This window comes from Pempheris klunzingeri, chromosome 11, assembly GCF_042242105.1.
Source record: "Pempheris klunzingeri isolate RE-2024b chromosome 11, fPemKlu1.hap1, whole genome shotgun sequence".
Lineage (NCBI taxonomy): Eukaryota > Metazoa > Chordata > Actinopteri > Acropomatiformes > Pempheridae > Pempheris > Pempheris klunzingeri.
In genome coordinates this window covers 12,135,441-12,153,642 of record NC_092022.1, presented here as the reverse complement: position 1 = coordinate 12,153,642, position 18,202 = coordinate 12,135,441, and the positions used below count along the sequence as shown (strand labels likewise).

General features: G+C 44.4%; 3 protein-coding genes across 3 annotated transcripts; 1 reads left to right on the top strand and 2 right to left on the bottom strand.

The window, feature by feature from the left end:
* Positions 1 to 2,096: 2,096 nt before the first annotated feature.
* On the bottom strand, positions 2,097 to 4,391 carry arf3a (ADP-ribosylation factor 3a). Its single transcript, XM_070840378.1, has 5 exons — positions 4,351 to 4,391; positions 3,029 to 3,211; positions 2,818 to 2,928; positions 2,365 to 2,489; positions 2,097 to 2,258 (listed from the first exon to the last, which is right to left on the bottom strand). Exons 2-5 carry the CDS (start codon positions 3,174 to 3,176, stop codon positions 2,097 to 2,099), a joined length of 546 nt encoding a protein of 181 aa, XP_070696479.1. The 5' UTR covers positions 3,177 to 3,211; positions 4,351 to 4,391.
* Positions 4,392 to 8,073: 3,682 nt separating this feature from the next.
* Positions 8,074 to 10,249, bottom strand: wnt10b (wingless-type MMTV integration site family, member 10b). The gene is made up of 4 exons (XM_070839905.1): positions 10,176 to 10,249; positions 9,313 to 9,575; positions 8,695 to 9,146; positions 8,074 to 8,574 (listed from the first exon to the last, which is right to left on the bottom strand). The coding sequence occupies exons 1-4, from the start codon at positions 10,247 to 10,249 to the stop codon at positions 8,074 to 8,076; spliced, it is 1,290 nt and encodes a 429-aa protein (XP_070696006.1).
* A 3,406-nt stretch (positions 10,250 to 13,655) lies between these two features.
* Positions 13,656 to 17,078, top strand: wnt1 (wingless-type MMTV integration site family, member 1). Its single transcript, XM_070839269.1, has 4 exons — positions 13,656 to 13,756; positions 15,769 to 16,022; positions 16,203 to 16,468; positions 16,587 to 17,078. Exons 1-4 carry the CDS (start codon positions 13,656 to 13,658, stop codon positions 17,076 to 17,078), a joined length of 1,113 nt encoding a protein of 370 aa, XP_070695370.1.
* The last annotated feature ends 1,124 nt before the right edge of the window (positions 17,079 to 18,202 follow it).

Sequence of the window (18,202 nt, the reverse complement as noted above, 5' to 3'; positions counted from 1 at the left end):
TTCCTTTTTGAATAAACATTATCAGCTGGAATGTTTTCTGCAGTCTTGGTTTTCTACATTTTTCAAGTTAAAGTCTGCCAATAGTCATTGAAAGAAGGATGATTAGCCACAACAGTACTGTGAGTGCATCAGTGTTACAGATCATAGGTGAGATACTTGAATGTCGGACATTCCTACATACAAACGTGTTATCAAAGAGAAATTAACCACTGGCAATATAAGGCCACAAAAACAATGCTCACACCAAACTGAATGTAATAGAGGGCACGTCACACACACAAGCTGCTGTCAGTTATACATATCTGCCAACACACTGATCCCGATATCTACAGGTGTATCAACAACACTTTCAATTTGACCGCGAATACCATGGTATACATTTCTTGTTACATAAACATATATACAGTTGCGCTGACATAGAAAAGCATGCTTTTGCATATTAGAAGGTTGTTTGGTAAACTTTACACTAAATCCATAACATTTATCAGTACAGCATTGTTCCAACCAGCAGCAGTAATTTAGACTAACAAATATAGTCTGAGGAAACAGGCTATTATAATTCACTTTTATTACAGATCTTGTACAGTATTAACATGCCTTATAATGCAGTATTACTATCAACCTCTCTCCTATTTTTTCAAATTATGTGATTTGTGTGAACACTGAAAAAGACAACCGTCTGATCTAGTTAGCAAATAAAGAAAAACAACACTAAAATCAACACTTGCCTTTTGGTCCAAAATAAATAAATACTCCATTCAAAAATACAAGAAAAAAATAAACAAAGACATTACATTTCGTACAACAACAATGCGTCTGGAGTTATTGTGTGCAGCATGGTACACAGAGATACGTTTAACACAAGAAACACATATAATGTCACGCCAATTAGGGATGAATAAATTAGGATGACAAGCGATGTGAGTTGTTCGGACGGATACAGTGCAGCTGCTCGCACCAACTGACTTAAAAAAATAAACATTCGAAAACCATGTAAGCTCTCTGATATTGCCAATCACATGCTCTGCTGCATCACTCTCCACAGGGCGGGCCAATAGCAGCATTTTATTGTAAGCCACAGAGCTGGTACGGTGTGCCTGTGCTGTCATCTGTATCAGTTCAGCTATCATACCTCACTGACGCTAGACAAAATGTTTTAACCCTTGTTCAGCCAGGCAAGTCGACTAAGAACAAATCTTTATTTACAGCAGCAGCCTGCAGTAGTTCACAGCTCTTACAAGCCCACGAGCCAGTACCGGGATGTCTCCATGCAGATTGGGAAGCGGTAATATACAGTGATACCGGGGCTTTGTTTTTTTCTGCAGCTGCCTTAGCAGGAAATGCACGTTGCAATAAAGGGAGACAAAACATGTGATGCACCAAAAAACAAACTTACAAATAAATATATAAATCAACTTTTTAAGACAATCCAGTATGTCATCAGGGTTTTGTGTTTGGTCAAATAAATAAAATCCAAATTAAGCAAAACATAAATACATTTAAATAAAATAACTTAAATAACTTAATACAAACTGAGCTCTGAAGCACATGATTTGGAAGTGGTTAAACATTGGTATGGACAGAAAATCACACTTTACATTTATCTGAGCCTGTATGAGTATAGGATTTGAAACAATGTGATAGTATTCTGAGATAGTAGTAGCATCCCCACTGTACTATTATGACATTCTTTATAATTTACATCAAGTTTAATGTATCTGAGGGAATCACTTTTTCTGAACAAAGGTCAAAGGTCATAGAGACTGCAAAGTAGGGGAAATACATATGCTTTTACGGTAACATTATACTATTACATCCCAATATTTATGTATTCAGCCTGTAGAATGTGAGTAATTTAGGTCAACTTCGACATCATTGGTTTGTAAATATTTAAAAACGTTCACCGCAGATCCAAACAAATTAAATTAATCAAAATAACGAGATGAAAATTAAAGTACTTTGGGGGAGAAAGCCATTGAGTCACCCCCTGGGAGCTTTTCAGCACTGCCTCTCCATGCAATCTCCACAATGGATCCACTATAACCTCTACCTGGAGCTGGCACCCAGGCTCTTCCCCACTTTACTGCCCGCACCCTTCACTTTTTGTTCTTCAGCTGGTTGGCCAGCCAGTCCAGGCCCTCGTAGAGACCGTCTCCACTGGTGGCGCAGGTGGCCTGAATGTACCAGTTGCGGTGGCGCAGAGAGTGCAGGCCCAGCTTGTCTGTGATCTCTGCAGCGTTCATGGCATTGGGCAGATCCTGGAAAAAAAAAAAAACACATCAGGAGCATCAATCAGGAAGGAAATTGGTGCAAAAGTGCAGAAAGTAGAGAATGCAAAAGGAGGAGACACAAGGGAGCCCATACCTGTTTATTGGCAAAGACGAGAAGAACAGCATCACGCAGCTCGTCCTCAGCCAGCATCCTCATCAGTTCCTCCCGAGCTTCGTTCACCCGCTCACGGTCATTGCTGTCCACCACAAAGATCAAACCTGCAGGCACAGATAAGACCTTGTTTAAGGGTTAAACAAAACAAAACCATCGGCTCAACTCTGCCAGAATCAATTTCATCCCACTTTTGAAAAATATGCTGACATCATATCGTTAAAAAAAATCATATTGCTGAACCACATTTATTCATTGTCAGGGCTTTCAACATGACTAAGACAGTAATAATTTGAACCAGTTGGCGGCTGTATGCAAATGACCTCATCTAAAGCATTAGTCAGATATGCCCTCAGGTGCTGGGGGCGAGTGTGTGCTGCAGGACTGTGAGGGGCTGACTAGTGTATCATCTAAGAGGCTGCCGGTCTAGCTCACCCTGGGTGTTCTGGAAGTAGTGCCTCCACAGGGGACGGATCTTGTCCTGGCCACCCACGTCCCACACGGTGAAGCTGATGTTCTTGTACTCCACTGTCTCTACATTGAAACCTGAGCGCAAAACAAAGCAAAAAGAGTTACACCAGCTGGACGAACTCACTGAGAGGTGTTTCAGCTGATGCTGTCTGTATGGAATTCCGTCCTCACACACCGATTGTGGGGATGGTGGTAACGATCTCCCCCAGCTTCAGCTTGTAGAGGATGGTGGTTTTCCCAGCAGCGTCCAGCCCCACCATGAGGATCCTCATCTCCTTTTTACCTATCAGGCTCTTCAGCAGGTTGCCAAAGATGTTTCCCATGATGACCGGCGGCTCTCACCTCAACTGCAACAGAACTATTACACAGGGAACTGAAGAGAGCAGCCAAAACAAACTGTGAACCACATATTGAGAGTCAAAACCACACACACACAAAAAAGACACAGTAGCTCTTCATGAGCAACTCTGAACATTACCGCCTCGTTAGGGCTCCAAGCCACCTTAGAGAAAAGCCAGTAACAGCGCAATTCACACCTCGGCAGGCGGCTGACCTGACTTTTGAGGCTGTTGCTTTACACTTTGACAGCTCGCTGGGGAAACTGGCCGCCATACTGGATCTCTGTTATGTGAATCAACTTTCATGCAGTGCGGAGTAACCACCTTTTATGCTTATGTTGGTTGGCAATTGAGTGAATGCCAGTGTAACAATCAATGCATATTACATTAAAGGCCACATAATAACATAAGATGGTGAAAATGTGCACACAGCCTTTAGAGTTAAGGTGAGAGGCTTTGGATTTTACTTCCCTGCAGCCTTTCTTGGTATGGCCCCTGTAACAGGCCAACTCTGCTGTCAACATGTTCTACCTGAGGTGCATTTTGGTGTTAGCAGATACAATTATAGAAATATCTTTTTTTTTTGTTAATGCACCCACAGCTTGCTCTGCGGCATTTGGAGCATCACCCTTTTCCTCCAGAGAGCCCTTTTCTTTCTTTTTAATAATCGATCATCTCAGCGCCTGTAACAGATGCTGTGACTGACTAGCGACGGGTCCATTCATTTTATATTAAATGCACAGGCTGTAGCTGCTAGCATAGCCTGTTACAGCTGCAGTGGCCGCACATCCGTGTACATCAGGGGAAGACGGCTGATGCTGCAGTCCAGCCAGGCGATGAATTTGAATGAGCCAAACTTACATATTTATAGCACAAAACGATGAATATTCGAGCGCAGTTTGCTTGCAACGACATTGGCAAGTGTCTTCAGTATTAAGGGGGGAAAAAAAGAAATTCTCCTGGTCAATTTGTGTGTGTTGTAATCCCCCCGTACAGTCACGACAAGCGCCCCAGTCGGCCTGATGTCGTCGATTAGCGGTGGTTCATTCACCGAGAGGCGTTACGAGGCGTGAAAAAGGCGACAAATACGCTGCGGTCACCTTTATTACTTGTATACATCTTTGAGCATTTTCACCATTTGCGTCTCATTCACACTTACCCGTCAAAGGCAGGCAGGCAGGCAACCAGCTGGGCTCAGGCACAGGACTGGATGATAGTCTCGCGAGAAGCAGCGGCTGTGGCGCCGAGTTCTCGCGGGAGTTTGGATTGTCAGGAGCACCTCTCATCCATGGCTTGTTAAAAGCCAGGAGCACTGCTGGAGGGCGGCTGTAATTGAATTATCTCTGTGTAAAATATGAAAAAATAATTGCATGTAGCATCAGCTATCAACCTGCCTCGAGATTGCGTTTGTGAGATCAAACACAGCAGTCCAGCTTTTGAGACATATGGCTCACACACATATCCCCTCTATGTAATAGTCTCTACATGTGTTTTATGTTACTCGTTATTTGTGTGCTGTTAAAGCAGGATACCAACAACTAAACTAATATGAAATGTAGCAAGGACTCTACAGGCAAACATGCTTAAATAATTAAAAGAGGAATCATCTTAATGAATAAGTAAATGGCTGACTGTAACAGGATGCCAAGTGATTCTTCCTGGCAGCCGCCCTCTGTGTGTCACAGATAATGAGGTGACAGGAGGAAGCAAAACATAGACTGAATAAATATTACAGCAGGTTACAAACCCCTGAGTACTGATTTTGTTAAGGTTTTGGGTTATGGTTATGTATTTCAAAAGGTGAAAACCTGCTGCACATTTACAGGTGATGCTACCATGTAGGAATTAAGAAGGAACTTCCTCTCCCTCCTAGGTGTGGGTTTAAGCCATTACCCATAAATAAAAACAACCCAGTGTGATTAAATGACATGCCAGAGACCAGCCCCACAGCCACAGGTGAATCCACCATTTTGCCTCCCTCTTCCTCTCTGTTGTGTGTCAGTTAGTGGTCCGGTGATAGATGTGTTTATCAATTCAGCGGTGACGGCACGGGAATAAAGAGGGGAGCAGATGTTTGCAGCTGCAGACCAGATTATGGGGTGGAGTGGATGGTGGGGGAGCCTGCCGAGTTTGTGTGCGCGGGGAATTTCGAGAGGGTTACAGGGGGGTTACAGCGGGCTCGGGTGGTGGCAGGAGAGGTGGGGTGGGGAGTTATGACTTAAAGGAGACTTTCCTCTGAAGTGTCTGCCAGCGTGCACCCCAGCAAACACAATCACAAGTCTCGTTGGTTCTGCTAGCTGAACTAATGAGGGCCTGCGCGTTGAGGGCAGGGGCTTTGATGTTCTGGGTAGCTGGCTCCTTGTGTTTTCTCTCCCGCTCTCCTTCTCTGCCTGTCCCACATCAAAAATGAAAGGGGAGTTGAGAAGCAGATGTTTTGAGGCATGTATTTATACAGAGTACACTTTATTCACCCCCTTCTCCAAACCCCATTTGTCCTTTGCTTCTGCATCTCCACTGTACGTAGAGCAAGGATCTATCTCCCTATCTTTATATCCAACTAAACACACCAAATCGCCTTACTTTATACATATAATCATCCTGTCAATCAAAGTGGGTAACTTTTATCTCTCGTAACTTCCTCTCTCTGCCTCCCTCTCTTTAATTTCAACCCAGTCTGGTTGTCATTACTCGGGGGGCAGTCAATGTGTTGCTATGCATGTGTCTATGTCTGCAGCGATGAGGGGGAGAGTGGGAAAAGAGAGAAAAAGAACGCAGAGAGGGAGAGAGAGAGCAATCCCAGGCTGTCCACCAACCTCTGTCTCACACATGGGAGAAACAGTGACAGGAAATTCCCTTTCGCAGCCGCTCCAGGGTGAAATGATAAAGGAATGAAGAAATGCAAACCAGAAATCCATCCATCCCTTATCATTCCTTACCAGTCGCTGTCTGCCTTTTATTCCCTCACTAAATACCAAGCAGGCAGTACAGTTGATTCAGCCACTGGCACTGTCATCTCTCAGGAGTCAAGGGATATTTACTTAAGTCCATACAAACACAACTTAATTGGCATTAAATCCTATATGGCAGAAGAGGTTTTCCCGGCAGACTGAGCATGGAGACAGTTTGGATCATCTGGGATGTCTTGGAATGCTGCTATCGTAAATTCAGCCAGGTGTTGACGTTAGCTTTTTGCTAAATCCGTAGTGTAACTAGACTGAACGTGCAAATCACTCAGGTCACCAGGAGCGCTGTCTGACAGTTCGTATGTGCGCACCAGCGTGCCTGTTTTTGATTCCGCATCATTGCCAGCATTTCTGCATTTAAGTGTCTTTGTACATAGACGCATGCATGTGTTTATGTTTGTGAGGTCTGTCTCCCAGGTAACAGGGGACACTGCGTTCCACGTGGTCCAGCCAGTCCCTCCTTTGGCTATGAACTCTGGACAGATGATCCCCTCAGATGCTCACACAGCAAAGACTGGTATAATAACCCCCATACTCTGCTCTCTTGATGCTCCTCTCCAGTAATAAAAGTCATACTTGAAGGAAACAATATCCTGCAGCCATAAAAAGTCCCTCTCTCAGCATGAAGTGGCCATAAAACAGGCTCTCACCTCCCAAATCTGCGGTGCGTAGAACTTGCCCCCCCATTTACACAGCAACAGACACACACGCTCAAACATACACACACCCCTTCAGCATCAGTTCAGGACTAAAGCAGGTCCATCTCTCACTTTGACATGTCCTACATGTGGGAAGAATCTAAGGAGTGCTCAGACTGATGGAACGGACAAAAGCAAGCAGAGAGTAAGAAGAGCTTGGTCATGATTTCATAGGAAAGTGACACACATCACATCACAGTTATATCAAGAGGAAGCATATGTCTGCCATAATATTGATATGAATTCACGGAAAACATGACCACTATCAACCACTCTAATGAAGAAATTACTATTGTTACAATAGTGTAAATAAATTAGAATGATTAGTTGACTCACTTAACTGAAAGACTGAATTTGTCTCCAATGTTGTAACTTGCTTTCCCATCTTGAGTTTTACAAGTATACAAACTTTGATAAGTTTATTTGGTCTCTGTCCTGCTGCCTCTGTGAGAAAGCTTTCTATCAGATGTATCAGTCCTTCAGAAAAGACAAAAACACTTCTTCAAAGAAGATAAGTCTTCTTCTATTACTAGAACCTTTGTGTAGAAAGACTTAAAGAAGCGACTCCTAAATAAGCATCAATGCTGTGTCTGAGTCACAGGTGCAAAAATGACAAATGGAGTAAATATCTTGGAGATCATTAGAAGAGCCCAGTAAAATGTAAACTAAAATGTGATGAGACTTAATTGTCTAAGAGCACTGATTCACAATCCTCTGTCACTCGGTCAACACAAGTCATTAACTAGAACCAATAACGCAAGCTCCAACACAGTAATAATATTAATAATAATACATTTACAAATATACATGTACACACCAAAATACACAACTACTGTACAATGAGATGAGTCAGCATGTAGACACTGAAACAGAGATGCCTCTCTGCTGTTGCTCGTCTTTGTTTTGTGGGATAGAAAAATGGGGTATAGGCCGTTTTCATGGCTGAGAGGGCAGCGTCTAAACAGAACATGGCAAGACAAACGACATGAGTCACCTCTTCAATCTCTGACTTGGCATTTTGAGAATAACAGCGGCTACAAAGAGAAAATAGATCCCAGATGATGGACTGAAAAAAAAAGGGGGGGGGGGGTAAACAGATTCTCTGGGAGAGTTACACAAGGAGCGAAACAAACACATGAACAACAGGAGTGGGCGAAGGGTCAGGCTCGCCATCTTGAGTCCTGGATGAGTAAAGGCAGCTGGGACGGGACGATCTGGAATCTACTTGCACACATTGACCCACTCTGTGAGACGACACTCCTCACACAGCACGTAGCAACACCAGTGGAACCTGCAGTTGCAGCGCTCGCTGCGAGTCTGTTTCAGGATGTTGTGTCCACGGCCGCAGCAAAGCGAGCTGCAGCTGTCTGTGCTGTAACTGGTTTTGTTGCAGATGCGTCCTTGTGTGCCTGGAGAGTCTACAGACGCATCCCGCTCACAGAAATCAGGAGACTTCTCAAAGTACACCAGCTCTCTGGACATGCTTCGACGGCGTCCTCCGTTGAGCCCCCCTGTGCTCCCGCTGGCACCGTTTCCTGTTCGAGGGTTGAAGACCCCATTGTTCTTGTTCTGGGAGTTGACAAAGATGGCTGACATGAACTTTTCCCTGAGTAGAGAACCCACAAGCCGGAACTCTGGAGACACGTGCCAGCAGGTCTTAAACTGACAGCTCCCTGATGTGCCATGACATTTGCACTTCCTCTTCATGTTGTCAGTCACTATCTGTGCAGAGAAAGGAAAATGACATAAGCAAATCAGAAATGCAATGATAATGATAAATGTCAATGAGGAGCTAGCCGGCTCTGTGAGGAACATTAAGAATACAGGGAATATATGAATCACCTGTCGTCCCATCCGGTTGTTATGCATCCTCATGCGAGCATAGATGTCTCTTGGAGACCCACGGGAATCCAGCCAGTCCCTGGAAAAACGGTCCCCAAAGCGGACGTCATGACTGCAGCCCCCCCACTCCCAGGTCTCCTGCATGGAGCTCAGCTCATCTGGTAAAGGCTTGAGCAGGGCGGAGGGGTGGGTGGAGCGCAGGTTGGCGGGCAGGTCGCCATGGTGACCGTTTAGCTCTGAGGGTAATGACCGTGTCATGCTGATGCCTACCCCGCCCTTCTGCAGGGTCTGCAGCTGCAGCTGTGTAAGTTTCAGCCGGATCTTGTCATCATCCTGGCGACGCTTGGCCTCACAGCCACATCCCCGCAGCTTGCCCATGCTGCAGGCCGAGGCCACAGAGTGAGCCACACCCGCTGCCAACAAGGCCAGGGAGAAGGCACTTTCCCGAAAACCTGGGAGCAGGAGATACACGCTCAAAGAATTGAAGAAATAAACACAGTAGCTCTAAGACTGTCCTGCGTCAGTGTGCAGGACAGTCTCTACTCTCGTAACCCACACCTCCACCCCTACAAACACAGGTCACATTTTGATCACCATCAGCTTGCCTCTGGCTCTCACCCCTGTTGAGGATGGTGTTGTGGTGGGGAAGCTTGCCAAGTCCCTCCAGTGAGGAGCAGTTCCAGCGCTGGTCCCGGAGCTGGTGCTGGCATTCGTGGATGGCCACCTGGATGCCCTGCAGAGCAGAGGCTGTCACATCGGGGCTCCGCACACACATCCGCATCTGACGTTTACTGAGGCCTGCCAGCCTCAGGCACACTGAGTTGGGGGTTAGCACTGGATCTCCTGCCACCTTCAGGCTGAGGATATCATTACACAGCACCCTGCAGAGAGAAAGAGAAAGAGTTAGTGGTGGGGGGTCATCAGAGCTGGACAGTTCATTAGTCAGATCCAGAGATCTATGTGGCAACGGGAAGATGTTTTGAATTGTTAAGAAAACACACACACAAAACAAGGAACAATTTGAGAAGGATATACTACAAAATACATCTCATCACCAATAAAATGTGTAAATCAATTGCACAAGAATTTACTACAGTGTTTCTACTAATATGGCTTAAAGCAAGGAAAAGCATAACTCCAAACAGATCATCCAGCTGAGAAGTCCCAAAAGCAGAGAATAAATTGCCAAATATGTCTAATGGAGGAATGACAACAGTAGGATTTATGTTGAATTGTTTATGGCATTGTTCAGAGTTGTCAAAGACTAGAAAATTAGTAAACAGTGATTCTATTGTTCCAATATTACAATAAACCAGCCTGTGAAATCAGAGGCAGATGTTTCACTTTCAAACTAAATATGTTGAATATTCATTTAAATCATACAGTCGTACACAGCAAATTCCCTCCACTCTTGCCGAATTCAGTGCAGCCAGAACCCGCATGTGAACATCAACTCTCTTGGCGCTCTCAAGTGCACTCACGTTAATGCAGGTGACATAAGTGCTGCTGCCAAAATCAGGAATTGGTCCCAACGGAGTTTGTTTGATAGCTCCATTTTGTCAAGAGTCTTTCGCGACGTGACATTAAAACACCGGTGATAAAGTCCTGTACTGAACAAGAATATCAAAAAAAAGGAGAAGAGTGGAGTATTATCGATGCACCGCCAAACGACCGAAGAGTGAAGTCGGAGAACAGAGGAGCTCTGGGGCGAGAGTAAACGGGAGGGGGAGAGGAAGAGGGGAGGGGAGGAGATGCCTCTACAGGCGGCTGTTTGCAAAATATTGGCCAATATGAGAGTTGGATCACCAGTTGATCATTTTATCATTTGGGACTGTGATCATTCGTGGAGGCGTAAAATGACGTGTCCAAACTTTTACGCATCAGCACCACTTTCCAAACCGTGCCAACAACGGTCTCAAGTCTTGGTGGGTAATCTAAAACACTGGACCCTATGAACATATCTAATAGGATATAGAAATATGACTTTATTTAGTCTTGCTTTTTATTGGTGGCTCCGTACATTGTGTAGCATAGAGTTCCAACTTTAAAAAAAAAAAAAAAAGAAATAACAAGGAGGCGCACAGAAAAATGAAATATGGAGACTAAAAGAAGATTTTGTTCATAAAGGGGTGAGTTAAATGATGGATGGGGGGAGGGGAGAGCTGCTGGTTCCACTGTACGACAGGGAGCCAGCAGCAGGCAAGCGGCTCCGCTAACAGACCCTCCAACAATACTGTTTTTAGTCATGTGGTCCCCCTTCCTCCCACCTCCATCAGAGCGTCTGTTCTTCATTGTTGTGTTTGAAACAACTTCACTTTGTCACTCCAAAGTCTTTATTTCAGAGTGTAAAATTATATGCATACATTAGGGGCGTGACAGGCCTGATTTTTGTGATTACTTATCATATTATGGCAAATCAAATAGTAGATAACGCTTATTGATTAATTTAAATGGACATGTGGTGCGTTATAGGAAATAGGACCTTAATGGGTTTTAAACACATTTCACACAGATTGAAGACAACCGAAGAGCATCTCAATTATCTATTTAAATTGGTTTTTCATACCCAGTAATGACTTGGCCTGTAAAACCAGATGCCCAGGCCTCGTGTTAGGACTTGGTTTGGGCGATGCAGCAGCTCTGCAATCAATCAATCGACATATTGATCCAAAATTAAACAGCAACCCTGCCACTGAATCAACAGGTCGGTCACTCATGTAGTGAGACCGCAAATTATCCCACGAATTAAAAATATTTTCTCGACCACACTCTAAACAAGAATAGACACTGCTGCTGCAGCCAGTGAGGGTGCATGTGGGCTACTTTCATAAAATTAAGTTAAAACCCCCCTCGAACACGGTTCGTATAGTGACACCAATTCATCTAATCTCCTTCCATTCCCTAAGCTGCGGCAATGAAAAGTGCATTAGCATTCTGCCTTGGCGTGTATATCTAAGTGGCTTAAAAAGTGATTTGAAGTTGATTTGTATATAAAAGGCCCCCTTTATCCGGATTGAAGCTCTAATCTGCTCGGTGTCGCATGACTGCTCCAGGAAACCCGTTTGAGCACCTTCATATAAGGCTGGAGCATAAACGTAGGACGGCTGTCATTAAAGCCTTTTTTTTTTTTTTTTTTTTTTACAAAAGCCCACTTCCTTTTACTGTCATCTGAGGGAGAGAGAGAGAGGGAGAGAGAGAGAGAGAGAGAGAGAGAGAGATGGAGAGGAAGGGAGAGAGATTATTCAAGCTGCAACCGACACAGTGACTAATGTGGAACATGCAAATTAGCAGATAAATGTCACATAATGAAACATTCACCCATGAACCAATATGGAGGAGTTTGGGGACACTGAAGCCTGCTAGTAGTCTGAGGTTAGATGGAGATGCCGCAAAGTGGCTCAAGCTGTGATTACACTGGGCTACATGTGCGTCGAGGGAGGTCTGCAGGCCAGATGTTTGGAAAGGTTTTTATTCTTACTCGTCCCCCTCTTTTTTTCCTGGTTCATCATACATCAAACTTCTGATTGGAGACCGTATTTCAGCTCTCCGGCTTTCGAAAAAATATTTAAGTAGCCCAGCAGGCAGTGTGAATTATATGACAACTAGGGGCTTATTATTGCCTCATTCCACATGCAAGCTTCGTTGTGCGTGTGCGCGCGCGTTTTGGGCTGTAAAAGACTGCTTATGATAGCTTTGTATATTGGGCCCAATCAAAGGAAGTGCGTAAAGATATTAGGAACCCCTCATAAAAGTGGCGTTTTAGCAGGCTATTGATCATTAAATATGTGTAATCGTGTAAAATAAATGTGCACTTGCAGAGAGATTTGTGTAAAAAGGAAACCAAATGTGCAGAAATGTCCTTAGTCACTGCACATTTTGAGAGCGCATTTGGAGAGAGGAGGAGGAGATGCGGTTAGGGAGTAGGCTAATCCAACCACCGGGTAAAAAGGGCAGTTTTAGATGGCTCATATTCCGCTGTAACTGTACTGCACCGTGACACCAGCGGCGGAGCACCAAACCGGGCGCACCCACAGCATCTGTACCAACACACCACTGCTCCAGGGGCACTTCTCCTTTCTGCAGGACTGGATGTGGAGGCAAACGCGCGCCCAGTGGGAAAATACTCGCAGACGCACTCATTTAACAGGGAATCGATTCTGTGATGACCGTGAGATTCCACAAGTAATATGCGCAACACTGTGGATTGCCCTATTTTTTTTCTCTCTTCCTTTCTCCTTTCTGCCCAGTTGTTTCCTTATTCATTGTGCGCCCTATGAAGAGCATTAACTATCCCTCCCTCCAATCCTATTGAAAAGGCTCCGAAAAAAACAGAGGGAGATGAGAGCAGCAAATCCCTTTTTTATTCCCCTCGTAGCGCTCAATAAGAGAAGAATGTGTTGCCTATCAGTCACCGAGGGGATCAAGTCTTCGGGACTGTCCCACGCGTTCAATGCGCCGTGCAGAGCATCACTGAGAGAGACAGAGTGAAGAGGACTGCAGCAGCAGTAGCATCCTGCCTGGACACTTCACATCATTTAGCAACCTGTCTCCACTCAAGATCCATTGAAGTCAATTAGGGCTGCCTGCTTCTCTCACCTTTCAAGTCCTCTCACCGGACTGTGGCGTGGTGAGTACAGTTTACACCCTGCAGCATTTCGATCATAATTCAGGGGATCATCATGATAAAAATGTGCTGTCACGTGTGCTCTCGTGCAAGACGTGGGGAAGCATGCAACTTTGGTGTCTTTTCTCTATTTGTTTTGGCTTAATGAGTATTTTTTTAACGTGTTATAAAATGTATTTATTCATAATTTATCTGTGCTGAAAGTGTTCAGATGAATTGCCCTCATGTCTCTTAATGTCTCATGTTTGGAACTACAGGCTATGACTTTGAGCACAATCCATGACTCAGAAAAGTTTTAATTTGACATTTTCCTCCTCATGCTTGACCCGAAGACACGATGAGGAGCCTGGCGCTGCTGTTAGGGGTGAAAGCCGCCTGCATCCTGCTGGTGTCCTCGCTCTCAGGCACGGGGGCCGTCAACAACAGCGGCCGGTGGTGGTGAGTTCGGCACATGATGGTTCAGACCGGTTCAGTGATCAGTGGTCCTGACACTGAACGCGTCCGCGAGCAGGGGGAAAAGACGCCCTCGTTACCGTTTCAGCTGGGTTACCACATTTCAGGCTGCACGGCTCGGAATAGTGTGTTAGTTTTGGCACCGTTCACAACTTCTGTTCAGCCTCTGAAGAAAAAAAAAAAAAAAAGAGCAACCGCATGATATTAAAGCGTGTGGGGCTCCAGCTGTCGTTTCCAAAATGTTGCACGAGAGCTCAGCTACAAAACTATTTAATTTTTTTTTTAATTTATTTATCATCCACTCAGTAAAATCAGCTGCATCAGACTATCTTTTTAACAATTAACGAATTAGATCTTCAGTTGTTGTAATTACAGTTTTACCTTTTATTTGCGGTACATTTAATTTACTCTCTCTCTCTCTCTCTGCTTCCCTGTCATTTGGACAATGTGGTTTGAGCAGGAGACAAGATTTTTTAGCCCAATGTGGGATAAATTAAATATGGATTTATTTCATAGCATACCAGGTCCTGTTCAGGGTCTTGTTGATCTAATACTGTACACCCCCCCTGTCTATACTGCGCCCTAAAAACAAAGCTGCCAATTTCACAATGCTGTGTTGTACAAAACAAAATTAGAGTGGGGTCTGAGTAGTTCTGCGTCAGCGGGCATATTGCCTCGCTTGTTTAAAAATCTATAAACTGTGGGTTAGGCTTGTTGAGGTAACGATTTAACGAAAGATTTTGTCGTTTTTGCGGTGTCATTAGAGGGGCCGTATTTGCGCACACAGTCGAGCGTTTTCAAATATTTATAATGTCAGCTGAAATCTAAGAAAACATCCAGACACAAAAAAAAAAAAAAAAAAACGACACCGCGGAGTTGTGGAATGAAGAAAACATCCAAAAGACGAGCTTATTATTAATGTTCCCAGGCCTCACCACACAACTGTCTGGGTCAGCCCTCTGACAGGCCATGGCTCGCCCGCTTTTTCCGGATGAAAATGTTTAACAGGAGACACAGCCATTACACCACACATGAACCAAAAATGTTGACACGGAAATCTCACGGAAATTGCCAGCAGATAAAGTGGAAAATTATACAGCCGGTGTACCGAAAACACTCACACTAGAAATGTTCTGAAATCTGACCATCAAAATGAGTGCATTTACAGGGATCCAACATTTGTATAAAACTGAAGCAGCACAGGTGCCATATTTGGACTCAAATATGAAGTTTCACAAACCCTAATGTCAGAATATTTTCTAATATCATGCTACAGAGGGACTACATAAATTGGGTTATTGATATTATAGTAGTTAACAGTATTGTTATTAGTAATATATGCCACTCCTTAAGGATAGCTTACAGAGTTATTAAAGTTTTTTGGCAGAATATTTTACATTTTCAGCATACAAATATAAAGTATTAAGGCCCACTATTAACTGACATGGGACATACTGACATTATGGCCATATTTATAAGTGAAATTGGACCTTCATAGTCTTTTTGGTTCATCACAGGGGACAGTGAGAATGAATGGAAAAAAGAAAAGAGTGATGCTTAATATGAGAGATGCAAACCTGTGAAGGGGCATTGCCTGCGAGGCTACAAGTGCACTCAGTCTTTGCATTTCACTGAGTGATGCTGTCTTTGTCCTGATGGGAGTAAGACAGATGCTAAATGTTTCGCAGGAGAACAGGAAATAAAAAGTGATATGGAGGTAAAAAAGAAAAGAAAAAAAGAGAGAAGAAAAACTCTCATTTATTTTCCAAGTCAGAAACCTGCATTTTGATTCGGAGACTTACTGTCTCCTCATGATCTTGGAACAGTGTGTGTCACTATTGTACATACTGAAAACTGTAATCTTAAAGGCATAAACAGAAACACTTGTGAGATGTCAAGACACGTCAGTTTAGGAGTTTAGAGGGTCACAGAAGGAGCTATTTGCATAAACCGCCAGCTACTTGACTCTGATTTCCTTTGTTCTTGTGTTCTGCCAGGGGTATTGTCAATGTGGCCTCCTCATCCAACCTCCTCACCAATTCCAAGAACGTGCAGTTGGTCCTGGACCCAAGCCTGGCCCTACTGAGTCGTCGCCAGCGCCGACTGATTCGGCAGAATCCTGGCATCCTGCATGCCATCGCCGCTGGGCTGCACACTGCCATAAAGGAGTGCAAGTGGCAGTTCCGCAACCGCCGCTGGAACTGCCCGACCACCCACAGCCCTGCAATTTTTGGCAAAATCGTCAATCGTGGTGAGCCTCTCTTGTCTTTCTAATCAGGCAATATTTGGAGAATTTTGGGCAGGATGTAATCAAATCTCTTGTACACATTTAAGAGACAAATATTTTCCAATTTTAGGCAAACAATTGGCACAGCCAAGTCTAAAAGACTGGATTGGGTTCTGATGGGAAGCTTTGATGTCGTTTCTTCAGGTTGCCGAGAGACAGCATTTATATTTGCCATTACCAGCGCAGGGGTGACCCATGCTGTGGCTCGCTCTTGCTCAGAAGGAGCCATTGAGTCGTGCACATGCGATTACCGCCGCAGAGGTCCTGGAGGGCCAGACTGGCACTGGGGGGGCTGCAGTGACAATGTAGACTTTGGTCGGATGTTCAGCCGTGAGTTTGTGGACTCCAGTGAGAGGGGAAGAGATCTGCGCTACCTCACCAACCTACACAACAATGAGGCTGGCAGAATGGTGAGAATTTGATACTCAAACGCACCATATTTGGTTATAATGTCCACATGCTGCAAATATATTTCTGATTTCCACTTTGTTAGTTTTCATCAGTAGCCTTTGGTCTTTGTCTCTGTAGACTGTGTCATCAGAGATGCGACAGGAGTGTAAGTGCCACGGCATGTCAGGCTCCTGCACCGTGCGTACCTGTTGGATGCGCCTGCCCAGCTTCCGCACAGTGGGAGACTTCCTGAAGGACCGGTTTGATGGTGCATCCAGAGTCGTTTATGCCAACAAGGGAAGCAACCGTGCCTCTCATCGAGCTGATCCTCGACATCTGGAGCCTGAAAACCCGGCTCACAAGCCTCCCTCTGCCATGGACCTGGTCTATTTTGAGAAATCACCAAACTTCTGCTCCTACAATGGCAAAACTGGCACTTTGGGAACTTCTGGGAGAACATGCAACAGCTCTTCTCCAGGCCTGGACGGATGTGAGCTGCTCTGCTGTGGACGTGGGTTTAAGACCCGGACTGAGAGCGTCACTGAACGTTGCCACTGCACCTTCCACTGGTGCTGTCATGTCAGCTGCTTGAACTGCACCAGTACACGAACGTTACACCAGTGTCTATGATCACAGGTGGACAACCAAGTGAATATATAGGCATATATAAAAAGGCAAAGAAGAACGTCTTATGAAAACGTATAGTTGGCTGAGAAAGCCACTAGCACACAGGTGGTTTGAGATGTTAGGTAGAAGCTAGGAAAGCTTCAAGTCGGGTAAACTGATACAGGGAACTTTCTGGCACAAAAATTCAATCAGTGTTTTTGAAAGAGGGATATGGAGAAAAGCACAAATGTATGAACAGGGTATAGAGGGAGTATATGTGCTTGCCCCTTGACTTTGATGCTTAACAGTGCTACAAGGGTACTTAAACCCTGCAACCATCCACGTAGAATGGAAATAATCCACATCCCTCAAGTGTTTACACTGTGGATAAATACAATTAGAAGTAAAGGGACAAAATGATGTGGTGGAGAATCGATTGCTGTAACCAGGTACTACAAGAGCCCTCTTCTCCCCCACTGAGGGCAGAAACTGGACACAATGCTTCACAGATGTTTCTGTGGCCAGAGAGCCACAAACATGTGCTCTCATAAACTGGTGAAGACCTCTGACAAGAGGGAAGTTATTTAAAAAAAAAAATCAGTGTTTTGTTTTCTTTTGCTGAAGTTTGGCTTCTCTCACATGAAACTGTGTGAAGTTTATCTCCAGGGATGGGCTGTCTGTTCCCGACTTGTGTACTTAGGCCCTGGATGCAGCCCAACCACTTGTAATTTCCTCACCACATTTGCCCCTTTATTTAGATTTCTCTGGAGTTGAATACACCTCAACTCTGGTTTGCCACTCTGACTTACCACAGGATGGTCCTGACATTACAGGACTGGGACCAGTGCTTGCCAAGGAAAATAGAAACTGGCTGAACAAATCTTACTGAGGCAATGTAATCTGAATGTATTATCAATACACTGAATATAATGGCATGACTAGACGTAGTGTGGCAAACCTGAAGGAGTCAATATTAAAAACATCAACTAAATGTGACCCACACCTTACTCTCAAAATGAGAACTAATGACACACTAGAACACTAAATTGCTGTTAATAGCAGGTTTGAAGTAGGCAAATGGTGTATTGTGTCAGGCTAGTCTGTAAAAAAGCATCATCAAGTCTCAGATAAACATTTTATTTTGAAGA